The following is a 27,413-nucleotide window of genomic DNA, read 5'->3' on the forward strand; positions in this document are numbered from 1 at the left end:
TCCTCTTTACATTGTAGAGAAATAAAGATTAAAAAGGGCCATGAATTTGAAATAGAACCTAAAAGACCACATTGGGCTGGAGCTGCAGGGACTGGGGCCATGTGTGGAGCAGAAACAGGATGTTTCTGGTATGTCTACAGCAAGCCAAAGGAAACTGCCTCCCACCCGGCACGTCCTTCTTTCAACCAAACACATCCACACCCATCAGAAAGTGGTGGGTAGAGGTTTACTCTAGAGCCTGTTGGAGAGAGATGCTGAACTGCTCTTTCCAAGGCCAGAATATACAAAGGTGAACATGGACCTGTCTCTCAAGCTCCTGGTGCAGGCAGCACCCACCTACACCAGTGCACGGCAGGGATTTGCAGGGTCTGCAGAGAGGAGGAGATGCCTGCAGGGCTTGGGATGGGAAATCCACCCCCAGCCTTCAAGTCCCAGTGACAGTCCCATGAAACAACACAGCAGCTCAAGGGGGGTTGGTTTTTTGCCTTTTTTTCAAGGGAAGTAAGGAGCTATTTTTATAACCTAGTAACAGCCTTTGGACTGTCAGTAAAATGTGGGAGGTTTCATAGTAAATGTTTTGGCTGACATTTTCTCAGAAACAGCGGGAAATAATCAGCACATAATTAGAGAGGAAAAGACCTGCAAATTTCTATAGATCTATGTAGAGTGCAAAGGGCTTTTTTTGTCCTAATTTACCTTAGTGAAGGGGAAGTTGAGCATGTTTTATAAAACTGTAATATGATTTTACAGAAATTGCTCAAATGGTACACCAGTGGAAGAGCCAAGCTGCCAATTCTCAATAATTTTTTCTCCTCTCTTCTGCTATTCCCTGTTGCACTAACCTTTTCTGACCATTTTGGATAAGAAAGAGCACATTCTGTGGTGTCTTGCTTGAAAAGAGCTCTTTTGGTAGAGTATCCCTTGACTCTAGAGAGGATGGGCTATCTTCGCCCAAGAAACCTCCACGGTTGCAATTCCCTTGTGTCCTGCAAGGTGGGTGTGCAATCTGTACTCAGGCAGCTTTTACCCTCTCAAAAAATACTTTGTGTATTTTTTGTGTATCCTGGTCAGCAGGAAAACCTCTGCAGGAAACCAGACAATCTGCTCTAATCATGAAGGTAAATCTATCCACTGAAATGTTCACTGGGCCTTCTATAGACTCAAGTGACTCCTAAGGAGACTGCTCCAGTCTATCAGTTAAATAAATACATTGGAGAACTGTTTTCAGAAAGTCTGATTATGTCATCAGCCAAGTGAAAAGGCTCCTTCAGAGCTGCCCTCATCTGTTGAGTAATTACTGAATTGGGACAGGGGCCGAAAATCTCCTTTCAGCCGTTAGGAAAGACTTGATGCACATATGGAGCAGCTAATTTTAAAACTGCGGTATATCCTCCATTTCCCCTCCTCTCCTCTTTCCAGAATACCAAAGGAGTTAGGTCACATCCCAGAGCAATCACTTGCTGTGGTTTCTTTTCCCACTTCTGTTTTCCTTTATCAAACACATTTCTTTCTTTTCCTCTCTTGCGCTCCCAGGCAGAGATCTTAAGTATCAGGCTGTAGCCTGGGGCAAATATTGTCTAGTCAAGTAAGATATATATAGATAGATAGATAGATAGATATAGATATAGATATATAAAATTCCTTTCTTCCAAATGTGGCTTTATAATGGAGATGTTTGGGGTCCCTTGTCTACATTGCTGCTAACAGAAGCAGTATGTTACTGAGTTTACAGGCAGGAAAATAACCAAGAGAGAATGAGCATAGGGAGACTACAGCAAAGGCTTGACACCAAGAAAGCAGGCAGGGACAGGGAGAGGAGGAAGGAAAACTGCACTTTGCAGAATGAATAGCTCCCAACAAGTTTAAAGGAAACATTATTATGATTTTATTACCATATTTTATGAAGCCACTCTGAAAACGAAGTCCTGAAGAAGCAATTAGGCTGAGAACATGAATTTTGCAGCTGTACTTTCCTGGCCCTCCACCTGCCCCGTCAATGAGCTGACGAGCATCCTTGTGCCGTTATCGTGACGCACAGCTCGCTTCGTGTCCTTCAGTCCTCAAAGAACAAATTATGGATGGGGTCATGGTGGGACAGACCATTCAGAAAATCAAGCAGATATTAATATTCCTGCTCCTTCCCTATCCAGGGAGTTGAATCAGGGAAGACATTGAGGCTTTTTGGAAATGATGCCTTCTCACCTTTGCTAAACCAGCAGTTTTAGGAGTTCAGTGTGTGCAGGTCCCTCATGATTTCAGCTCAAGCTGTCCTGCCTACCCCTCCAAAAAGTGCCTCCGAGGAAGTGCCTCCATGTAGGCATTCTCCAGCTGACTCCTGTCTGCTCCCTCCAAATTCTGTGGCCTTTTTGCACACGTTCCTCTGAAGAGAGAGTAAAATGAGTGAAAAATAACACTGACAGGTAGCTGTCTCCAAGGGCACTGGCTTGCACTGTGCCTTTGATAAAAATACTTCCAACTTCAGTTTCTCTACCTGGTGATTAAATAGGAAGTAGCACTCATTAGATTTATTTGGAAAATGTCTTGCAACTTAACTCCATGATTTTGTGGTGATTTAACTGAACTGCAAAATCCTCATCTTTCTGTTGTATTTTCACCCTCAATGGACCAGTTCCCTCAGCTGAACTCATCATAGATATTGACAGCATTGAAGTCTCCACCCAGACAAGCTGCTCCTGCAGGGAAACAGGCAGGGAACTGATGTCTTCTCAATACTTATTTTAGGAAGGAATACCAGGAGTGAATCTTTGTATCCATAGACCAAAAAGGGCATTTTGGCATCCAGCTCTTCTGGAACTTTCTCCTGGCCTTGATCATATGAAACCCACCCTTATGAAGGCAAGCTCACCAAGGGTTAAAAATATCTCAGCACCAACTGAATCAGACTGATATTAAAAGGCCATTGTTTAATCCATTTAACTTTCCAAAATATCACCCTCTGGGTAAATAAGGTGCTTTTCAGACTGTTGGCTATTTCTCGTGTAAAGATTAAGTTCTGTTATGAGTCCAAAACATAAAAAGGCTCCAGAACAGACAGCTGGGTGGGAAAAAGACTGGAGTGTAACTGTGCAATGGTGAGTTAACACACGGAACGAAAGGATGAAATGTTACATGTGGCAGAAGTGCCTTCTCAGATGTTCTTCGGGAGTGTTTGAAAGAGTTAAGTCCAATAGTGGAATGTCTTGGGAATGCTGGCAGACGGAGAGTGAGCGGCTTTTTTCTTCCCTCTGGATGGAGTCCCAGGACTGAGCATGCAAAGTGATGACTTTGGATCCGAGTTTGCTTCTTGGGTCTGCAGCGGAGAGCTGGGAAGTGATGCAGCGTTACCAAGAAGTCCTTTGCAAGGGATGTGCAGATGCCTTCCTAAGTCAGGGGAGGTATTTTTACCTCTTCCTTGCTCATGCTTGGGTGCAACAGGACTCACTTTGAGAAGATACACAGAGGGAGAAACCACATCCAGAAGGGCGTATGCAAAGGGAGAAAGACACATCCCCAAACAGTTTATTTTGGCTGCTGCTTTTTGTTGTCCGTTTTGGTTTGGTGGTTTGGTTATTTTTTTCCCTTGCTTTTTGTTCTCCTTCTTTGATGGAAATTTCAGTGACTCTTTAACCTTGCAGTTCATAAGGCGCCTTGGGATTAGCTGGTTGCCTCCGAGCAGGGAATCTGGGGTGATTCACCCAGGGTGCTGGTATGGCTGCTGTGCTCTTTGGCTTTGAGGATCTGCTCTACAGCTGGGACAGCCTGGTGTGGAGCCTGACGTCCCGGGCTCTGAGGACTTGCCGCTTTGGAAACCTGAGGGTCCTGCAGCTCATGCTGAAGCCATGGTGCATTTCCAGAGATGTTTATCAGGTAGGGTAACAAAACACCAGGCCAGACCCTCAAACCCCAATGCTGCAGGGGGAAGACCCCCTGGGAGTCTCACGGGGTTCTGTTCCTGTTCTGTTCCTACCAACCACTTTGGGTCCTACACAAGTGGTGGGACAGAGGGGACACTGTGGGGAGGGGAGGGGTGGCAGGAGAGACGTTTTAATTTGGAGGATGGTGATGGGGTCTCCTGTGGTGGAACACAGGTCCAAACTCTCCTTCCCACAGATCAGGGGAGAATAAGTGGAAGCAAATTAAGGTTCAATCTTCTGTATCCCCTTTCTTTGAGCTTTATACTCATAAGTACAACCTTAGCTTTTCTGCATCCTCAGGCTGTCCCTACAGCTGCACAGGAATAATTTATAATCTACCCAGAGGAAAGGATGCCTAAAGGCAGCTAATCTGTGGAAAATGGGCATTTGCAAAGGGTTTTAAACTGTAGTAGCACTAATCCCTAAGTGACTTGTGCAATGCCTTTTGACTGCTTCGTCTTCCAAAGTCCCAGGCATCTGATTGCCTAAAATTTCTGGTTTGCTTGATGTATGGTTTATGTGGTATAGAGAGCTTTGGGGCTTGGATGACTGGCTTCTCTGTAGAGTTACACTAACTGCTTGCAGCTTGAGGTATAGTGACACAGCTCTAATAAACTGTGTGTATTTTTGAGATTGATTAAACTGGGTTAAATAAACTGAACATCACAGAAGGAGCTAGAATGGAATGTCACTTTGAAAAGCAACTCATTCCAGTCCATAGGTGAGTCCAGGTTGCAATGACACTGTAAACCAACCAGCCTGTCTGCTTTTTTTATCAGCTTTATACAACTGAGGCTACACATTTATTCTGCTGTGGGGACAAGCCCATTACAATATTTATCATCTCCACAGATTTGTCTAATGCCAGACACTGGAGTGACTGGTATTTGCATTTGGAAAAGACATTTTCTGTTACTCCCATTTACTTGGTATTTTGCTTTTCCTGTGCTGTGGAAGTCTCCATGTGTGAAGCCAAGTCATACAGAAGGCAACAGATTAAAAGCCTGTAGAAATTGCATGTGTTGGTTTGAGGGAGACCAGGGCAGGGCTCTTAGTAATTTCAGCAAACTTTGAACCAGCTTCAAATCATGCTCTGGTTTCAGCAGACTTCAGGAATAGATTTTATAGTCCTTGGAGTTCAGCAGGCATGGGCAGCATTTTTATTTTAAGTATTTGTTTGTTCCAGAAGATGCCCACAACCAGTAACACAAACCCATAGCCCAGGGCTTGACTTTGAAACCCCACTGAGAGGTACCACTGTGATGGCTCCAAGTGACCCATGCTGCCCTCCCTGGGCTGTGCTGGCTCTTGGCTGGGGTGAACCCACAGGTCAGTCTGTGCAGAGGCTGCCTATGGTGTGGGGCTGCCCCACCCTCTCTCTGCAGGTTGTTTTAGGACCCTGAACCTGAAGCCAATCAGCTCGCATGGGCCTGAGAAAGGGGAGGAGGAAGCAAGAGGGCTCAATGCTGAACCTCATTTTTACCCTCCACCTGCATAAAATCATCCTCAAAAACTAAGGACTTTGTTTACAGATGTGTCCAGATTCTGATTACAGATAATGTACTCCAGCCCATGCACCATGCATCAGAGAATGCCACTGCCTGTGAAGACTCCCAAGATTGGTGTTCTTTCAGCAGATTTAGGTTGCTGTGAACACTGAGCACATCCACAAGTGCACTTTTTCCTTTGCAAAATGCACTGCCTTGAACCGGCCCCCATGGCATTATATCATGATCCTGGCATGTTTATCCTCTTTGCCAGAGTCCCCAGTGAGATGGGACCAGCAAAGGTGCCTCCCTTCCCACCCAAAAAGGCATTAATGCAGCCTGAAAGACCCTCACAGGGCAGAAGGGACTTGAATAGTTGTTTGTTTCTCAGACAGAATCTGTGAACATCTGCAAAAGCTCAGTAAAACCACGTCACTTTATTTGTCAGTGTCCATGAGCTTGCAATTCTTTGGAGAGGATCTCAAATGCTGGGTCAGGTACCAGGAGAATTGCTGCTGGGTGGAGGTTTGTCGGGAAAGGCATCTCATAGCTCATCACTGCAGAGTTCCAGCAGCAGCAGTGTTATTAGCAGCCAGCATGAGCTGATAGCTAACTCTACACTTATGCATATTAATCCTAAAAGCATTTCCTCCAGTAGCCAGCATCCTCCAATTTAAATGCTGGCAGGGTATTTTAGTAGAATATTGCTTGGACAGAAAGCCTGACAGTTTAATCACTTCCCAGAGACAGAAACTTCTTCCACTGCTGATTATTTAGATGAGAAAATAAGCTCTTAACAATGCTAGTTTTTGTTGTAACTATATATTAATCCCTGTTGCTACTGCACCTTGAGAGCAAAGCAGATCAATGTAGGACTTCTGCCTGGTACCAGAACCAGAAAAATCCTAAGAAGAAACATTAAAAAGAACTATTAGTCAATTTTGTATAATTAAGCCAAGCTTTTTCATACTCTGAAAAGTATGTTTTGTGTTTTTCTTTGAGTTAATCACATCTCAGTGCATCTGTGCCTCTGGTGCCATTTGCTGACAGCGAGCTGGGGGTAGCAGAGCAAAGTAGCACACAGCCAGGTTCTGCCTGAGCAGGACCCACACTGCTGGGCACACACCACTGGGGAAAACTCGGCTCCTCCACCAGCCAAGATCATGGTTGCTCAGGTATCGCTCTGACTCAGATTTTTTTTTTTTTTGTATCCTTGCCCTAGTCTTTTGTCTCCACCATACAAACATTCCAAAACTTCCCAGTTGCCTTCTACTCTCCCATCTACAAAATATGTAAAATCTAAGATAAAACTGTACAGAGAGTACAGTCCAGATTTACTGCCAATACAAGAGACAGTGGGTTCTTGGAAAAAAACCAAGTTCCAGGCATCAACATAATCAGTGTAATTCCGTTATGTGTGATTAGAGAGACTTTGCTTTCTTTGCTCTCAGAAAATCAACACCAATGCATTAGCAGAGATAGATGGAATAACAGTTGTGGGGTGATGCTGGCTGCAGTGATCAGAGTGGAATCTGAAACACTTCAGTCTTCAAATCCAATCTGACACAGCAACTGGAAGCTTGGACTTGCTCAAGCTGTACTCTGAGCTGCAGTCATCATAAAATAGGTTAAAACAATCAAAAATTTGTTCCCTCATTCTTGGTCTCCAGACTGGAATTGTCTCAGGAATGCTGAGTGACTCCATTTTTCACTGTCTGTAAGCAATGCTTTGGTACTCAGGCCCTCTGAGCAGTACTGGAGGCTTTGGGTACCCTGAAGGTACCATCATCTGTCTCAGGCTGCATTTCTTTCCCAGCAAACAAATCCTTCCCCAAGTCTGCTGTGATTCCCAGGGACACATTTGTCTGCCTAGCCTGAAACAAACCTCTTTGCCTTGGTCTGTTTTCAGTGGGGATAATATTCACCAGTTGCTATATTTTAACTGTAGTTAATGCTTGTTATGTTTTAATTGTGTTTTTTGTGATCCACCATGTGGTTTTCTGACTGCATGATCGGAATTCATTTGAAAAAGGAGATTAACAAATAATAAACTTCCAGTCGGGGCTCTCAGACAGTCAGTTGTGCAAGATGTCACCGAGCTGTCGGATGTATTTTTACCAATGCCCAGATGTCTGACTGCTCTGACCTACTAAACAAATGGCCCTGTGAACTAACACACTGCCTGCTTTTGCAGAAATACTCACATTTCAAGAAGTACTGGGGGTGGGCTGGCTTATTATTATGGGATAGGCAGTCAGTTCTGCATTTTAACATCCTGAAGATAATTCACTATTTATTTAATCTCCAAATCCATCAACAAATGTTTTAGTTCCCCGGCTATGCCTGTGCAATGTCAAAGAACATTAGGCAGTGCAGGACCTACATCTACAGTAAAAACGTGTTTATTTGTCTTGACTGTTTAAATTCCCACCAACTGCTCCTACCAAGTCAGAGGCAGACCACTGGATGCAGAGCCATCTCTCAAGGATAGATACCACTCACAGACATTTAATTCCTCACTCTCTGTAGACAGTAGTGCTGTGTACTTTTCTCACACTGCTTCTTATCCACCAAGTGCTTGGAAAAACAGTTAAGTAATTTTACTGCTATAGAAGCCAAGGCACAATCAGATGAAATTACTCATTTCAGGTTATAGGCACGAGTGCAGAATTGTCTGCAGTACCTCATTGCTCCCCAAATGTTCAACTACAGGCAATGAGATTAAGGAAGGAGGTGGGCTGTAAAATTTAGGGGCTGGGTGTTAATCTAAAATGAGGAAGTGGAAAGAGCTTTTGCTGTGCTGGCAGACGTGAATTCATGGAATATTCTATATTTTAGCAAAAAGTGTAATTTTGGCTATTAGGAAGAAATTGTCAGATATAGGGAACTAATTCTTCACTAGGGCAGTGAGGCAGTGGAACAGATTGCCCAGAAAAGCTGTGGATGCCCCATCCATGGAAGTGTTCAAGGCCAGGCTGGATGGGACTCAGAGCAACCTGGTCTACTGGGATGTGTCCCTCCCCATGGCAGTGGGGGTTGGAACTAGAGGATCTTTGAGCTTCCTTCCAACCCAAACCATTCTGTGATTCTACTTTCCAGATCCTATAATTTTCACTGAGAAGAATGCACCTCAGGTGTGTTTCCCACAGCATTCCCACTGCTGGCAATGGGGTGCTAGGTTTTTTCCCCCCAGCTGCCATGGGCACTGGGAGTTAACCTGGAGGGCTTTGGGGTTTCTCCCCCATTCACCTGGTGTTTTGCTGGCACCCTGCTGGGTAGTGCATCAAAAAAGGGACAGACTGGTTCCACTTCATAGTGAACTCTGAGACATCCCCACATCCCCACACCCGTATGAGGAAACATGGTCTTCCTCCCCAAAAAGGAACAGTTTGGGAATTCCATTCTTGTTTCAGCATCATTCTTCACCCTGCTTGCCTCAAAGACATCTTACTATGTTCAAGCACAGTTAAAGATTCAGGAGCAAAAGCAGCATTTTGCACGTCTGCCCTGCTGCTGTAAAAGGCTGTGCAAAGCAATGTTGGGCAAGGGGGAGGAAGGAAAGGGCTGAAATGTTAAACACATCATTTCAGATTGGCAAAATTTCCAGGTTTTGATTTATCGCTTCATCACCAAGTAGATTAATGTGGAATTCAAACACAACCAGCTCTTTGCTTTCCTTCCAGGCCTGACATATTAACATTTCCCATTAATCTAGTCAGCTCCAGCACGATGAAGGCTGAGGAAATGGGGGATTAGGCATGTGGGAGTGTTGGGTGGGCAGGGGAAAAGAGCCAACAAAATTCACTTTAGTTAACTAACTAAAGTAGAGAGAACAGGACCTTATTCAAGTCTCAGGTTGTAGCTGGAGCTGTTTCTGACTCCCGTAAAGACAGCAAACCCAGATCCTTTCTCTTCTGGTGCTGGGCAAAAGGGTTTTCAGTGGGGCTGTTGACTTTCTGCTCATAAGGACAATGGTTGATATGGGCACAGGTGCCCCCATGGAGCTGGGCTCGAAGGCCTCTTTTCTGGCCACTGCTCTGTTCTCAGAACACTGTGATGCCCCGCTACAGCTGGGGTTCAGGAGGCTTCAGGCCCTAGGCTTGCAGTCTGCCTAATTCCCACTTTTGTGGGGAAGCAACTATGATTTCTTTTCCCCAGCACTCTTTGCTGATCTAGTCTACAGTCTCTGGAGCTGCCCTGGAGACTTCTCAAACTTTATTGCTACATATTCAAGCATTTATGAGATTTAAACTGCTTCTCTTGGGAAAACAAACAAACAAACAAACAACAAAAACACCCAAACCAACAACAACTAATAAAAATCACACCAAAAAAAAGAGGGAAAAATAATCATCCACCCACAGCTGCAGAAAGGGATAATGAGCCTCACATGTTTCCAAAAGCAGCTCGGGAACTTTTGGCTTGCAGGGTTTCACACCCCATCTTCATTACAGAAGCAAAGAGAGTTAGACAGCGAGAAGAGGGGAGAGAAAATGCAAATGCTAAAAATTCTTTTTTGCCAGAAACCATATCCAACAAACAGAAAAAAGAAAAAATGAGCCTGTGGGGAAACCTCAAGCCATTTCCATTCAAGTTGTCCATGGAGAAAGCACAAGAAGCACTCACTAAGTTCCCACCCCCCGGTATTTTTATAGCACACTGTAAAGTTGCCTCCAGCATTTGATAGAGACTTCTCTTGCCTTTGTGGGGCTGAGAAGGGCTGGGACAATCTGGTAGGATCTGTGCCACTGCCATCAGCCCCACCATAGCCCCTGGGAGCACTGATGTCAGTGGAGGGGCAAAAACCCTTTTGCCTCCTATACGAACACCTACTCCCCTCCATAGCTTGTGGGGGCTCATCTTCAATTCCACTGTCCCAAGGCAGCTGTGGGACAGGACAAGAGACACAGGGCTTTCCTGGAGGACAGGGAGAAGCTCCAGAAGTGTGCTGGGCAATGGCTGAACCTGGGCCATTAAACCACCTCAGGAATTGCTGTGCTGCCTTCCTGTTAAAGCTAACATGGAGCTGCACCAGGCTGGGGCTTGTGCTCACTCATTATTAGCAAACACAACACTCTGGTATTTCCCATGGGCTGAAGCTTGTCCAGGGCTGCTAGAAAATGAGGGGGACCTTAAACCATCATTGACCCTCCTATTTGTCTTTACGTGAACTTTTAGGGATGGTAAGAGGAGACTGAGTGGTCAAGTCTCATGACTGAACTTTTCTTTGTTCAATAAATAGAGCAGCCTCTTAAAAGAGGAGGTGTTCTTGGTGCTGTTTTGCTCCTCTGTGAATTTTTCCAACCTGCCTCCCTGTGAGAAACACTCAACCTGCAGTTCTAGGCTGTTCATGAGAGAGGAGTCTGGGTGCCCCAGTTGTGAACATGGGCAAAGTCTTTCACAGTGTTAAAGCCACTCCACTAATAAATGGGTTAGGATTGCCAGAGCAGCTTATAGAGGCCGCCAGCTTGAGCAGGCACAAGCAATGCTGAGTTGTTCCTAGACAGGGTGGATTTGAGTCTGTCCCAAAGCCAAGCTCTCTTGAAGTCCACCACCAGTGACTTGGGCGCTCCTGTCCCATCTTTGCTTTAGTCTGCAAGGGATAAAAACTGTGCTCTCCACAGGGAATACAATCTGTCTCAGCTGAGACAGCCTCCAGCAGTTCACCCTACTTATAACAGGAATGCGTCTCGCAGCAAGGCAAGGGAAATACTTTTTGATCCCCCAGGTTTACAGAAGCCAGGTCTGAACTGCTTCTTCCTAGTCTTAGCTATTTTCTGCTCAGTGTCTAGAATCATGAGATGGGATGCATCTTGTATTCCTTTAGTTATCAAAAATTAGGCAATACATCCATGCTGGTTCCTTCCAAGATAGGTGTCTTGTGGAAGTCATTCCCTGGCGGTGCCAAGCCCTTTGTGCGGAGACCAGAAAGAGCTGAGACTGATAAACCCAACTGCATGCTCGAGTATTAAACACCCACAGTCCTGTGATCTAGAGCTCATTTATATTGTTCTGACTAAATATATGTCATCCAAGGCCTGGGTGGAAGATTCTGGAAACCTGCAGGAAAGTCAGCGACTGTCAGGACAGTGCCCAGCAGTCCTGTTTGAGTCATCAAGCTTCAGCTTCTGGAGTTAACACAACATGCTCTGTACTGGGACAGGCTCCCAGGAACCTGCTTTTGGTAAAGAGCTTTGCTTCCCCAGAGAGACATTTGTGAACACTTCAATCCTCTAAAGTAATTGAAAACAGCATGGAGTTTTGCCTGGAGCATTTTTGTTTGGTTCAACCCCTTCCCCCTCAAAGAGAAATCCGTCTTGAATACATGGCTCACAGTAGCCCCAGAACAGGTCCAGTCCCATCAGGCTCCCATGTGTTTCTTCTCTTGCATAAAAGAACATGATCATGGGGAAAAAATGCTTTTTCCTTCACTGTTGTAACATGCCTTTGAGGCGCCACCAAAGTCCTTGTGCAATGGATGCCATTTCTCTCAGATGTTCTCCTGGAGCAAAGGTGGAGCTGACTGGTGCCACTGAGCCAATCCTGCCCTGTCTGTGTTTGCAGCTGCATCCAAGATGCTGCCATGAATCATCTGTGCTCTTGCAGAAACTCTCTTCACACCCAACCAACAACATCCAGTTGTTTAGAGAAAAACAGGAGCTCTTTGGAATGGGAGTTTCAGGGACAAAACAGGCTAAATTAGGCACTTGAAAGATGACTCTTTTGTAATAGTGAAAAAAAACAGAACAAAGGCTGTGAAGGCCATCCAAGTGCAAGTACCAGAAGGCATTGAAGTTGAGGGATGGCTTGCATCTCCTCCGTTCCCTCTGTCCCTCCCAGGTTGGATTGAGGAGGATAAAACCCTGTGCACCTCTGACACCTGCAAGTGGCTACAGGCAACATTTTCACATTAATTACTTCTTAAGTTTAAATATAAAGTTTAAATTTCTAGTGTCCACTCCTTTTGATTCATCTATAAGACTATTCACTTAAATCTCCTATGATTGCATGTGTTCATGAGCTCACGGCAGAGAAGGGTTATTGTTTTCCTAAACTGGAAGCTTATGAGCCCAGGTTAGAGGGAAATTGTTACAGGATTTCAAACCCTGCCTTTTTTCTTCCTCTCCTTTCAGTCCAGGAAACTTTTTTTTAACCATGTGAGTCCACTGAGACTCCAAAACAGCTGACAAAGCATAGTTTTAGCCCAGTCCTATCCCCTGCTCCTGGAGAAGAGCTCTGCATGGCAGCCAGTGCTAAGTCTCAACTACAAAAAGTTATCCAAGGTCAAATTCCTGCATGCTCTGAACTTCCATCTGCCCCCCAATGGGGATTAGTGTCTGTCCAGCACCTGGCAGGAGTCACCCCATGTCTGTAGCATTGCATAACTTGCAAGCCCCATCGTGTGCAGTTACTCACCAGCTTCACTGGTCACTATGCTGCTGGAGCTGCTGAACCCTGGGACTTGAGGGGCTCTCATAAAGCTCCAGGAGGGCAGGAAAGTGGGGTTTACAGTCATTGCAAACCTGCTTTGCCCTGCTTCCATGAGGCCTGATCTCAACCCCTCTGTGTTCTGGGGCTTAACACATTTGTACAGTCACTTCCGTGCCAGTAAAGAGGTAGCTGATGATGAAGAGACTTGATTGAGGGCTGGGAATCCTTATGTTACTGTAAGTTGCTGTACTTGGGTTGACCTCTGCTTTTATCAAATGTTTTTTTTTAATATTCTTTAGAGCCCCACAGCCACGGGAGCCTAGATTCATGCAGGTCCTCATGTGCACAGCCACAGCTGAGACAACAACTTTGAGTATCGTCAGGGCTAAAGGCTGAGCTGGGCTTTGCAAAACCTCAGGTGATCAATCAGGGGTTATGCAAAACCAGGCTGCAAATGAGAAACAGTTTATGCCAGACAAATTATATCAGAGCAGCCACTGGGATGAGGAGGTAGCGAAGGAGGAAGGGGAATAAGCAGCACAGGAGTTGGGTAATTTCTAATTAAAGTGAGAATAGAGCCAGTGTTCATCTCAGAAAAGAGAGGTTCTGGGAAGTTCACTACATCGCATATTCTCAGGCATTCGTCATCTGAAATGTCTTTTAATTGCCACTATTATATCATATCACAAACATTCTTGTGATTTATCAGTCATAACCTCCTACAAAGGGATTCTTTCATTCAAGCCATTTTCACGGAAATCTTTTCCCCTTGGATCCCAGTCCTGCAACACACTCAGACCAGGAATCTGGAAGTGGGACATTTTTACTTCTTTTTTCCTAAACACAAGCTGTTGCTTTGCAGACAACATGTTTCAGTAACGGACTGTGTCCCAGTTTCAACTTCTTTCCTCTTCATCCCATGATAATCAGCTCTTAACAGCTCTCCTTCCTCTTATGGTAAAAGCTGAAATGTAAATAATCAGGATGTCCTAAGTGTCAGGAGCCAGCTGAGTCCTGCTAGCCCAGGCCCTGGGTCTCTGACACCAGGCTGCCTTAAACATTTGGCTCAGCCAACAGACTGTATTTATAATGTAAACTCCCCTTGTCAGCTCCTAACTCCTGGCTCCAGTTTTAGAAAATTTAACATTTCTGGGGGTTGTATTTTCCCACCACTTAGTCAAGAGCTGAAATTTTTCCTCTCAGAAAATACACTTGTGTGTCAAAGGCCAACAACCAAAAAAATATCAGTAGTTTTGCAGCCTAAATATAGCACAGAACTGAGATCCTGAATTCCTGTGAAAGAGCCAGTGTAAACAGCCATCATCTGTGCAACCTGGGAGGGGGCTGCACCCCGAGGATTTTCCTTCATGTTATCGTGCACCGCGGTGCCTGGATGTCCTGGCATGGGTGAGGAGCCCTTTGTGCAGGGTCATCCTGCCCAAAGTCATTCCCATCTATGGCCTTCATTACCCAGCCTCAGCAAAAGGCTTCAGAGTCAGCACAGCCTGGAGATGCTGTCCATGCACTGGCTTACAGCTCTGGGTTGTAAGGGTTTGGGTGGGTGGCCTTGATGTGAAAGCTCCAGGTTCAAGTGCTGCCATTGGTTTTGCAAAGGAGTCGTGTCACAGGGATAAGCCATGGGGATGATCCCCCTGTGAACACAAAACCAACCACAAGGAATTAGGCCTTGGGTCCTGGCTCCAAGGAATAACCCACTGCCATCTCGAGTGGGAGAATGTATAAACACAAAACTAATCACATACTTACCCATGGATGGTTTAAGAAGCATAAACTCATTCCTGTGATTCATCTCATCTTGGAGTTTGTACATAAAGCAGAACGTTCATGCACAAAAAGTCCCTCCCACCAGTGCTGTCAATAGTGACCAGGAAACCAGTGCTGTCATTAGGTCACGATCCTGAGGGTGACCAGGACAGATGAATTTGCCCTGCAGAGGTCTAGGATTGCCCAGGACCATCTTCCACCCACTTCACCTTCAGCCTAGGCCAGTGTCTCTCATTTATTAATACACATGGATAATGTCTTAACCATTAGCTGTGGATGGGAAAGACATGATAGCCATTAGAGCTTCCCCTCCCTCTTGGATCTGACTTGGAAGGGTTGGAACTAAATGAAACCTGGCCTGGGAAGTGCAGCAGGGAATACAGCGTGCATGGTGTTGAAATGGTTTGTGAATGCTCAAGGGTTGGCAGAGCTAATTTCTGTCAAAGCTGATAACCACTGGTTTACTGCATCCCTTTTCATTCTGCTAACCCAACTCTCAGTGGATCTCATTATCCTGGAACTCGTTCAAGAATCCCCATCTCCTCTAACAGGGCTCCAGACACCTTTCAGGTCTCCAGAGATTAACTGATATTAATACAGAGTAGTCATGAGTTTTCTCAGTGGGGCATTTGCTCCTGTGTCTCACAAGTTTGTTGTGTTTTAGGGATGAGTATATTTGGATGGCCTCTTGGGATTTTCTCCAAAGGTTTTTTCAAAGGAAAGGTCTTCTCCAAATCCTTCTGCTCACATGCATCTTTTTGTGGGATGTGCTGTTCCTCTTTCATTCTCATCTACTATTTTCTTTGGTGCAGTTGGGTTGAGTAGCAGGTATGAGACCAGGGCAGGGTGACAAACCAAAAGTGATGACAAGCCTATGGCCTTGGAGAGCTGCAGTACCCCTGAAATGCCATGTAATGGCCTCTTACAGATTCATGCAGACCTGCTTCCCTTCCATCTGCTGTTTCTCCTCTTGCATTCCAGTATTTTTTGCTCTGCCTGTTCCTGCCAGGAGTTGCACCCTACCTCCTGTTCATAAGCAAATTAAAGTGCTTGCAGGTGACATTGCTTCTAGCCTCCTCTGAGGCAAAACCCAAATGCCACTCAGGATGCCAAGTGCTGCTTCACAAGTCCATGGTGCACCCCAGGAGTGAGAGCAGCTGAGTGATTGAGCATTGTAGTACAGCAGCTGTGGAGCACGGGACCAGCTATTTGAAGAAGACTCCTCTGTTAGTCATCACTGACCTCATTTTGATCCCATCAATATGCTCACCCTTTTTATGTTGAAATATCCAGAAACTCTTCCTGCAAAATGAAACACACTCACAAAAAAATACTCTGAAAGGATTTTGCTGGGCCCTTTGGGGAATCTGCAGAATCACTATCATTTGACAGTTTTCATGGCTGTAAAAATAAAGGGAGTTTTAAATTAGTACCATAAGAGCCATGTGGAATCTGGAGTCAGACTGGGACAAAGCTGCATCTCAAACCAGCAGTTTTTCTGATACTGTTCTGGACTGCAGAGGCTTTTGGGGGGTAGCTGAATGCTGGGAAGTGCTGAATAAGCTGCTTCATTTTTGAAGGAAAAACATGAATAGGAATATTAATTTAAAAGGAGAAATTTGCCTTGGATCCATTGTCCTGGCCTGAGACAAGGACACTGGGCTCTGCATCCAACACTGCCAGGGACACTGTAGGATCTTGGGATCTTGCAAGACCTTTGATGCCTGTGGGTCTGTGTTTCCTCCTCCGTTGTTCAGACTTGCTTTGGCACAATCTGAGTTTATAAAAGGGCACTTGACAAGAAACTTCAGGCAAGCTATAAAAGCTGCACTGTGCATAATAAACCCTTCTCTTAATGAGAGAGAGCACCATCATTCAGCACCGAATTCATGCAGTCAATCCAGTCATGGGCCTTCACCCTGAAAATGCAAGGGACAGCTTCCACACCATGGGCTGAGAGGAGCAAAGTCACTGTGCAGGGCTGAGACCATAAAACAGGAGGCAGAGCTGGATTAACAAGCATGTACAGCAGGACCTGGTGTGGAAGCAAGGGTGGGTGTGTTATGTCACCCTGCTGCCCCTGGGCTGCTCAGACTTTCTTGCACAAGCAAGAAATATTCCCTTTTCCAAATTCTTTCAAATCTCTTGAGCTTGGATTTTTTTTCCAGGAAGCCAAAGGAGCACAGTGAAAATCCAACAAATCTCTGTTGTCCTTTTCCAGGCAGTGATAGGACTGATAATGGGTTTTGCTACCAAAAAAGAAAAAAAAAAAAGAAAAAAGAAAAGGAAAAATAAAAAGATCTTGTTTCTTTCCCTGTTTTCATAGAACGATTCCTGGTTTCTTTGGGTTTTACTTCCCTTTCATGAGCCTGAGCATCTGTAGCTGAAAGGTGTTACAACCCACCACCAAATGGCTTCATGAGGCAGCCTTAAAGACGTGCTGTTTGACAGCAGAAACTCAAGTCAGGCACCAGCCTCAAGTATTTGCTGAGTCTTTAGTTGTATTCAGCCATAAAAGTGTTTCAAATGAGGAGCAACGAGAGGACTTGAGCAACAGGTTACCTCTCTCAAAATACGATATTTACCAGTAAGATATCTAACCCAGGGAGTGGACAGAGGAGTGAGGAGTTAGGAGAAGGCACGAAGCTGTGATGCACAGTACCACCTAGTGACAGAGCCCTGCTGCATGAGAAGGGCACCCCCACATTTGCAATGTTCAGGGTTCGTTTCCCCATCCCACCCTTAATATGATTTCCCAACCGTGCCAAATCCATGCACCCACCTTCTCCGGGTGGAGGGACAGCACCATTCCAGCAGCTGCCTGTTTTTTCCTCCTTTTTATGGTTTCTTTTTTGTAAAGCAGGGGTTGGACAGCCCGGGCTCCTTGTGTCCCAGCAGAGGCAGCAGCGGGTGCTGTTTTGTTGGCTGTGTGGGGTGTGCAGGTTGGGCTATGCACGCATCTCCCACTGAATCACCCACGAGGAATTCCTCAGTGCATTGTGCAAACGGGGAATGGAAAAATGCAAGGTCCAGTGAGTAATGCAGCATTTCAGGGCATCTGAAACGAAAAGAAATGCCACAAACTTGTTCCATTTGTAGAAACGATGTGAAAGAGCAGTGTGACAGGCTCTGCTCAAGAGCAGGCTTGTAACCTTTTCCATTAATTTCTCTTCAAAGAATTGGTTATTGAAGGCTAAGCTGCTTTTTATAAGCCTTAGAGGCTGAGTGTATCTTTGCCCTTTTTTATTATTATTGCTGCTCCTCTCCCTTGCTCTCTTTTTACAGAAAGCAGTTACTGTACAGTGGTGGTGTTTCTCTCTCTGTAGCTATCTGAGACAAGCCCAGCATCGAGATGGAAATTTTGTCACATTTTGGCAGCGGTGGGATTGCATACAGCAAAGTGAACTAGAGGAAATCCAGTTCTGTGGAATTTCCCCATATTCCAGCCCACAAATTTACCCATGATCCAAGCAGATGTGCTTAAAAGAATTTGATTCCTTCTCCTCATTAAGGTCCCTTCACACACATTCTGGAGCGAGGACTAAAAGGCTCCACTCAGTCTCCATGTGTGGGTGAGTGAGCAGAGGCGACTCAGTGTCTGGGGTGCTGTCCTGCAGCTCGTGGGAGGCAGCACAAGAGCCCTGCACCTCCCTGCCAGGCCCCACGCGCTTGCAATGCACGCACTCTGCCTTAAATGTTTGTGGGAATTACCGTGGGGCTGGGCCTGTGCTCTCCGCATTGTGTGAACAGACAGGATAGGAGCGTGTGTAAGGTTAGAGTTAGGGTCAGGGTTAGCGTTGGGATTAGTGTTAAGGTTGGGGTAGCCTTTTCATCCTCTTACCCAGGGAAAGGCTCTCCAGGGAGAGGGTATTCAGGCCCTCTCCTGGTCCTCAGCTAGCAGCTTTTCTAGTTGATGGGCAGTCTCTTGCTTGCACACCAGGCAACCTGAGATTATTTTCTTAAACTGACATCCCTTCCCTTACTTTCACTAAAGACTGTTTGGGATGGGAACCCAAACACCAATGCTGCCTTCTTTCAGTTGCTAAAATCTACTAAATAAAACAATAGCACGTTTTTTGGGGCCACCAAGATGACTTTTTCCTGAAAAGGTAGTGTAGAGCCCCTGGGTGCACTGATCCCAGCAAGAGCACCCATGGAATGAGGCCTCTCAGGCACACGGCCATCCCATAGCAAACACAGCATTTCCAGCAAGATTTCTTCTTAGCTTTATTCTTATTGAGCTCATTGTTTTTTTCTTTCCCACAATCCATGGTGTTATGTCCAGCTCCTGAGCACGGCAGCTCTGGAGAAGCTCCTGCAGCTGGGTAAACACTCCTGAGTGAATGGGGCCCTTCACAATGGAGTCACCAGGAAATCCAAACACTGTAAAGGCCAACAATTCAGTGGGGACACAATCATGTCATTACAACCCAAGCACCAGGAAAACAGTCTGAATTGAGTTGCACCCCAAACAATAGGTTTTCCACCTCACAGATCTCCAGGAGTGTCTCTTTCCCTCTTGACTTCATTCAGCCATTCTGCAGATGGATATTAGGATCTTCCCCCCTACCCAGGATGTTTCAGCTACAATAGGCTGCACCAGCCCCATTCCCCTTACAGGCCTGCAGTCAGTGTGGAGATAGGATGGAGGGATGATAAATGCAGAAATATTAACAGGCTGAATTCTGTCCATGTTTGTACAAGGGTAAATGTGAATTATGACAGCAACTTTATTGCTGATTTATACCAGGCTGACGGAGAGCTGGGTCAGGCTGGCTGCTTCCACAGGCAGAGGGTTACATGGGCTTTTAGGCAGCAGGGTGAGGAGCAGAAGTGGAGGAGTCTCTATTGCATAATGATTTTCCCTGGCATGTGGCAACAGGTGTTGAAAATCCAGTGTCATTTACTTCTGTCTGTGCATTTGTATAGTGGCTTTGTCCACTGTGGTCTCTTCTGGCTCTTGGATTCGTTGCTTCGACCCGTATGAGCTCCCTTTCCCCACGATGTACTAATGGTATATGTTTTTCTGGAATGCAGTTGCATGCAAATCAACTCTCATTAATCTGTGTCCATTGCTTCAAGGCAAACTTCCTTTGCTGTAAATTGCAGATTTTACCAGGATCTGACCTTCAACAGAGAAGCCAATATAATACGTGCTGATATGGGCAAACTGGCTGTGAGTCTCAAATGAGCGAACACCAAGCCAAATCCCAGAGTCCAGAATTAGGCAGCTTTATAGTAACGGAGGAGCTGGCTCACTGTGCTATTGGCATACGTGGAAATTAATCATATCCTGCAACAATGTCCACAAGATGTGTTTGATTTATTACTAATCCTGTACACTCCTGCAGCTGCTGATGTGCTGCCAGAGGGTACCGTAATGATGCAGCTGGCACCCCTGTCGTGACAGCCATCAACACAGCCAGTGCCTGGTGCTGGATCCATCATCCTCAGCATTTGCTACCTGAGCTGAAAAATCAAGCCCTGGAGCTGAGAGCTTAAGTTTGTCTCCTATATAAATAATAAGAATGTATTATTCTTATATATTCTTATAAAATGTAAGAATGCATAATGTGCCCAGACCATGGGAGCATGTGTAAAATAAGAGATATTTCAAAATACTCAAATCTGCAGAATAAAACTGGTGTTGGCTCAGCCTTTGTGAGTTTCTATCACCCAGCTGCCCCATGCTGGGCAGTCAGAGGTGGAGGTGTGTGGGGAAGCTGTGCATCACCCTGACGCCAAGATGGTTTGTAATTGAGAATAGAAAAACACAGCTATGGCAGCACTGTCTTCCCAAAACACGTCTGACCCTCATGAGATTAGGCCATGGAAAGAGGTTATGGAAGAAATTAACTTCTCATTCTCTAAGGGATCCATGCCTTGTTTTAGTCCAGGGCCCTGCCTGATAAGACATTCCAGATTTTAAAATTCACAACCCAATGTTTGGAAAAATTGAAATATATTGACTGCGACAGTATTTATATTACATGTTTTTTTAAGGTTTAAAAAAAAATTGCAAATTAAAGCCTTTTTTTTTTTGGTAGGGGAAGTCAAAATAAATTGTCGTGAATTTTCCCACTTTTTCACAACCAATATGACTTTTAGCAAAACATAAATTTCCAGGGCATTTTGTCATGAGTACTTTCTCTGCCAAAGTACTACTTTCATTACATCTTTCCAATTTACCAAAGTAGTCCCTCTGCTCAGGGGGTGGTCATGCAGACAGCATTAAATGTGTCTGCTGACCAGGAAAGGGCTGTGTCCATTCTCACAGCAATGGGCTCGTTAGTGGTACCAGTGACAAAAGCAGATTAGACTTATTTAGTTCACCTCACTTCCCATGGAAGAACCTGATTTGTGCAGAACATGAGTCTGATTTCAGAGCAAGGGTGACACATTTCCAAGAGTGAAGATGAAATATGAGGTAAGATAGCTGCTCAAGAAGGTCCCACTGAGCTCAAGGTTGCTTCAAAAGACCTTTCTCCTCTAGGATGTACAGTCATGTCATGAGTTAGGCCTGGCTTTAAGTCCCTCAAAATCAGAGATTGAGTGGTAGGGCTGGTTTAAATGCACATAATTCATAGCCATGGACATCAAGATACAAGGCTTTACCTGTTTTATTAACACTGGGATAGTTTTTTGCCTGATGTCCCTATCTCCTTCCACCCTGGCCAATAAAGCAGGGGAAAGTTGGTGCATGACAGGAGACCCCTGCATCATCTGGAGACCCTTCCCCAGGGCTGGGTCCTCCTCCTCCAGCCCAGGCAGGACATCTGTGACCCAGTGTGGGTGACCCTGGGGCAGAGATCCTGGTCAGACGTCGCCCAGCCTGGCTGTTAATTATCCCACAAGGAAAGGGAAGCGGCTGCACAAATCGTGAAACGAGGGCTGTCAGCATCAGAAGGGATTCGCGCTGGGGATGACAGCCATGACCTGCTTTTCACGCTTTCTTTTTTTATTTGGTGACATACTGTCATTCAGTGAATAATCTGGAGTTTTTCTCTCAGGGGTTTCTCCCTTGTTCCTTCAGTACTGAGGATAACCAGCGTGGGGATGTGGGACAGCAGTCCCACAGCTTCAAATACCCCAAACACAGTCTGTTGCAGCTGGGTAACTCTAGTCCTGCTGGATGCATAAAGTCTTATTAAATGGTGATGGTACATAATGCACAGCACCTTCAGGATTGCCTTCAAAATTCCTTCAGCACAGTCACTCACTAGCCCTAGTTCTCACTGAAATACATCCATCACTAGAGCAACAACTATACATCAATTTTGCACATAAACCTATGCATGTGTACGGGGAAGAGTCCTTAAAACAAGCAAACTTCCAACCTTCTTGCAGCAACCTTTGGTTTTATTCTGTGTGCATGTTCAAAGAGGGAAAGGTGTGTTCTGAATCAGGATGGTCCTTGTTGTGCCAGGAATGGAGATACAAGTCCAAAAAGCCGATTCAAACACTTCAGAAAAGTGGGGTTGGTCTCTCAGCGCCTGGGATTCAGCATTTACTTGCACATCACTCCAAATGAGTTGCCTCAAGTTAATGCAACCCTGAGTCTCCATTTGAGCTGAGCCAAGATATCTGTGTGCCTAAAGGTGACATTTGGGACAAGGTCTGTCAGCACTGCACTAGGGCAGCATTAGGCACCAAACGCTTTACATGAGATGTGGCAGCATGTTTAGACGTGTGGACATTCATGCCTGATTTCCCAATCAAAATCTACCATATTCAGCAGAATCTTGCTTTAATCACTTCTAGCTCATCAAGCTGTCGATAATTAAAAATCATAATTATATAATAATAATAAGACTAGATAAAAAATTACTAGAGACTACAGGAAGAGAAATGAAAACATTCTCTGAATTCATGCTGCTGCAAACTGATTTTGACAGACTTTCTGCTGACAGCACCTTGCATCTGCCATACTGAGCACAACAGCAGGCTCAGTATGGGTCACTGCCTAGATGGGAGTTGTATTTTTATTTTAGTACATTGCAATCTCTTATCCTGGAGAAAAGGAGGCTCAGGGGTGATCTTATCACTCTCTATAACTACCTGAAAGGAGTCTGCAGCCAGGTGGGGGTTGGACCCTTCTCCCAGGCAACAAGTGAGGAGGAGAGGAAATGATTTTAAGCTGTGCTAGGGGAGGTTCAGGTTGGACATTAGGAAGAATTTCTCCACAGAAAGGGTGGTCAGACAGTGAGGGGGCGGAGTCACCATCCTTGGAAGTGTTTAAGGAAAGCCTGGACGTGGCACCCAGTGTCGTGGTCTGGTTGACAAGGTGGGATTTGGTCTTAGGTTGGACTTGATCTCAGAGGCTTTTTTAACGTCATTGAGTTCTGTGATCCTGTGATTACATCAGGGTCCTGCAAAAGGTCTGAATACTGTAGCACAGGGAGAAATGTGCCCATTCACCAGCATTTTCTGTTTCCGCCTAGCACCCAAAATGCAGGGCCAGCTCCTCCTGCCTGGCCAATGCCGGATGCAAAGCAGCAGCAAAAGCACTTTTTGCAGTGATTTTTTTTTTTGCAGCCATCCTCGGGGGTATCATTTTCCAGGAAGCCTCGGGTGGCTTTGGGTACCCAGTGCTTCCCACAGCTACAAGCTGAGGAACAAGTCAGAGCATCATGGTTGCTCAAAAAAGGCAAAGCCCACAGAAAGCTGGGTTATGTTTATGCCTCCAGAGTGGGCTGGCATCCTCAAACACCCCTTAGTGATGCTGAAGCCATAATTATGGTCCTTCAGCTGCTGCCAGTAGTACCAGGGCACTTGGTTGAAGAAGGGAGCAATGAGGCACAAGCCACCTGCTCCCATTCCATCTCCCAAGCTGCCAGTGGGTCACAAGGAGCAGCACTGGAGAAACAGCCCTGTCTGTATGGATACCCATACACAGGGGACTGGGTTTGTCATGTTTATGTAACTTCAGGCTCTGTTTCAGATGAAGACAGGGATTTGGGCAGGCCAGCTCCCTGGTGCTGCTCTGTAATTCAGTCTAAATACCACTTTTTCCTTGGAGGCAACCAGAGGCCACTGCAGATTACACTGGGGGTTAGCCACAACCTTCAGAAAACTATGGAAAAATACAGCTGTGTCTGCTGTCCTTTGTGAAAACACTAAATAACATCCCTACCAAAGGTGGTAAATATTCCATTAAAGGCACAGGAGGCCACAAAGTGCATGTTTTATCAGTCACCAGTACAACATTTGCATTTGGCAGAGATCCTGCTCTGCACCCAGAGCCACGTGAGTTTTCAGCATTAGCATTGCGCCTTGAATGCATTTTTCACCCGACCTCCTCGTTTCTAGGGATGCCATTATCAACAGAGGACCTGGTTTTATTATTAAGTAGCAAATCAATCTGGCTATGCTGAGCACAATCCAATTATTGCTTGTAGTTACTGTAGGCTGAAGAAGTCATAAATAAATGAGCATGCTGTTTAACATTTCAGTCCCACCATAAGCACCCGGACCCTTGTTGGCTCTGTGTGAATGGCTTGGTTTAGGAAGGAGTTCTGGTAGACATGGCAGGGCAGCACTGTCAGAAGGCAGGTAGTGGTGCTCCATGAGGGCCCAGACAACTTCAGGATAACGAGGGGTAAATGCAGATACTTTTTTCTTTTTTTTCCCAGCCTGAGGGTCAGCAGGGGCCTCTTCCTGCTCCTCTCATGCTCACCCAGTGGGAGCAGAGTGAGCACACACTCATGTGTCGGTCCATGGGTGCAGAAAAGCCAAGAAAAGGTGCTTTGTGAAACCCCAGACAGCTCCCAAAGGGACAGGGCTGAACCCAAGGCTTGCTTTCCTTCTCTTACCACCATTCCCAAAGCATCCCAGATGTTTGGTTTTGAGTTTCAAACCTTACTTTTAGAGGGCTTCGGTTGTTTGTTGGAAATAAAGCATCCTGTAGAGTACTAGTTACTCATTACCTCACTAGCACAATGGTGTATGAACAGCCACACAAGTACAATGAAGCTCAGCTGCAATATAAACACATCCACTGCTAAACTGACTCATTTTAAAAAAATTTTTCTTACATCTGGCTTTCTTTTGGGGTTTTTTTCCTCTCTTCTTCCTTTCCCCCAGACTGTTTTCCCACTTCAAACTTCAGTTGTCCCAGTTTGTGCAAGCTGTCACAAGTGCTGCAAGGAGGGAAGGTGTCCCCATGCAGGCAGCTTGCAGGGACCTGCCACACAGAGCCTGTGTCGATGTCCGTGTCCCTCTCCATCCCCAGTCAAAGCAGCACAGAACTCTGCCCATGCTGTGCTGGTGGTGAGGAGGGTGCTGGTGTTTAACTTGTGCACTCATTTATATTCAACTCTAGGGTCAAACGAATCATTTTTTTTAAGCTATTACTATTACTATTACCACCATTATTATTTGCTCTTTCTGCCAGGGAGTGTACAAAAATGACATTTGCAATTCTGCACCATCATCAACATGATTTTGTCCCTAGTCACGTGGTAGGGCAGAAATCAGTTTTCTTAACTAGTTTGGAAGAAAAATGGTGAAGCATCAAAGCAGGTGGCAGCTTCTCGATTCTGTTTGTCAGAAGCAGCAAGCCATCAGCTCAGCCATCCGGCAGTTTAAGGATTTTGTTTTGAGGGAATAAAAGGATGAGAGGGAAATGGGGTATTTCCTATGGATTGCCTTGTTTATTTGCTTGGGTTTGCTTGTTTCACCACAAGGGGAAATCAGCAGAAAAAAAGAATTTCTAGTGAAAGCCATGAAAAGGGAAGACTTCCAGATTTCCCTCTAGGCATTTTGCACAGCCCCATACACAATATTTAGTAAGCTGCTACTGAAATCATCTCCTCTCCAGGGTTGTTCTTTGCTTCCCTGACAGCAATAGAATGGCCTGCTATGGGGCCTCCACTCTCCAGGTCTGGGTGTTGTCTGTATTTTAGTTGAAATTACAACCTGAAGCCTTAAGAACTGACATCCTTGTTTCTTGAGGGAGCCTTGTAACATTGTCCTCCCTCCCATGGACATAATGGCATGGAAAGCTACTAGGACCAGCCACATCCTGATCTCCAGAGCTTTTCTCATGGGGTTGAAGAGAAGAGCAGTGGCTGCTGCACACTGTCCCAGTTGCTCTGAAGAATCAAAGGCTAGAGCACACTGCACACAGATCCAGTGCATCATCCTTAAAAGTTAAATATTTAGTGACATTATGGGGTATCACCAGCTGTAATGTGACATGACTTGAAAAACCTTCTTATTTCTAGGTAGGCTGTAGCCCAGAAACCTGAATTCAGAGGTCATGAGATTTTTCATATCATTTAGGAAGTGGCAGCAGAAGGCAGCAGATTTCTGTCATAATCCTCACACTTGATTGTAGGTCTGCACCAGCTTAAAATCTGATTACGTGTGCTCTTTCCTAGAGGGTTTATTTATTTTGCCCACATGCTGGTGGAAGTACCCAGCACTGGCAGCTGCAGGAACAGTGATGCTGTAAGGGCTCTGGGAATAACCACAGAGAGAATCTATGTGATCACCACTGGAAAAACCCACCATTCACCACCAATTATCACACTCTAGGTCTCAAGAGAGGCCACAATTATTCCCTGCTCCAAGTCTAGAGCAAATCAGCATTTTTCCAGTAATTTCAGTGTAGTAACTATTGTAGATGTTGACTTTTTAATAGCAAACACTGCTCAAGCACTAGACTTACAGTCATGTTAGTTAGCTTTAGTGACTTGGGAATCAATTACCTTGCTGTGGAACGTGATCAAAGATTATAGGGTAGCCTATGTAATAATTTACACTGCCACCTACGAGGGAAACTGTAACTTCAATGTTTCACATAGACACCCTGTTTGCACAGCAATAATTCCAGTAATAACAGACATAAAAAAGGAAAAGTAGAAAAACAGTGACTCCAAAAGAGGGGCAGACCTGTGTAGAGAGCACTGGGAGGTGTTGGGAACTTTGCCATTCTCAATTATTTTGCAGAATTATAATGGTGGTAGCATTTGGTTAATGACTGTGCTTTCCCAGTTCAATTCACTTGGGTTGATGCTGCACGGCCCTGCCCAGAAGAAGGCTTGTCCCAGCCCAGGCACTGGGACACAGCCACTGTGTTGTGTCATCAGCAACACAAATCCCACTGTCAGCCCTCACTAACAACTTGCCCTCTTGATTGGTGCCAATCAGCACTGCTGATTTCCAGGAGCAGTTTTATAGGCAGCATTTTGCCCATTTTCTGCCCACCTCTCTGCTTCCCAGCACTTGTTCCCACACTTGACTCTTTTATCCCACTTGGGGCAGGAAAAACTTATGGCTATTTCTCCAGGCCCCTTGGCACAAAGAAAACATCTTTCCTTTAACTCCTCTGAAATGAGACCACCCAGGTCAGCTTTTCAGACTGTGTTTCCAAGCAAGTTACAGAGAAAGCACATTTAATTAATGTTTTTCCTGCTGCAAAACAGTTGCTGCTGTGACCCTTTAACTATTGGCTTTGTTCATCTTTCTCTCATTTATTTCAGTCCTCCCTTCACATGAAGCTGGCAGCTGAGCTTTTGGAAGCCTCCAAGTACAGTAGTCCCCTCATGAAATAATAACCAGAAAAATTATACGAAAACTGGTTACTGTCATTATAAATTAACTAGGACCGAGTCCTCCATACACAAATATTCATCACCATACAGTAAAAAGTTTATACTAATATATCAGACTACTCCCTTGACTCTAACCATCAGAGCACACTCCGTTTCCAAAATTACTAAGGGTCAAAAATATTAAGACTGCTTTAAAATAATGGAATTAATAAAATGCGTAGAGTTGGGCTCTATTCTCC

At 45.2% G+C, this 27,413-nt stretch overlaps 1 protein-coding gene across 9 annotated transcripts in view; it reads left to right on the top strand.

Annotated features, from left to right (window-relative positions):
- Window positions 1-27,413, top strand: part of FRMD4A (FERM domain containing 4A) — a 362,726-nt gene that overhangs the window by 179,638 nt on the left and 155,675 nt on the right. The window contains exon 1 of one of the 9 annotated variants that reach the window (XM_048302653.1): window positions 3,373-3,867. The exons of 7 other annotated variants lie outside the window; for them this stretch is intronic. In XM_048302653.1, the coding sequence (XP_048158610.1) occupies window positions 3,709-3,867 (159 nt within the window). In that variant the 5' untranslated portion in view covers window positions 3,373-3,708. Of the gene's footprint in view, window positions 1-3,372; window positions 3,868-27,413 lie in introns of those variants that run through there. One more of the 9 variants, XM_048302652.1, reaches the window with a different exon arrangement.

The sequence above is a fragment of the Corvus hawaiiensis genome, chromosome 4 (assembly GCF_020740725.1).
Source record: "Corvus hawaiiensis isolate bCorHaw1 chromosome 4, bCorHaw1.pri.cur, whole genome shotgun sequence".
NCBI classification, from domain to species: Eukaryota; Metazoa; Chordata; class Aves; order Passeriformes; family Corvidae; genus Corvus; species Corvus hawaiiensis.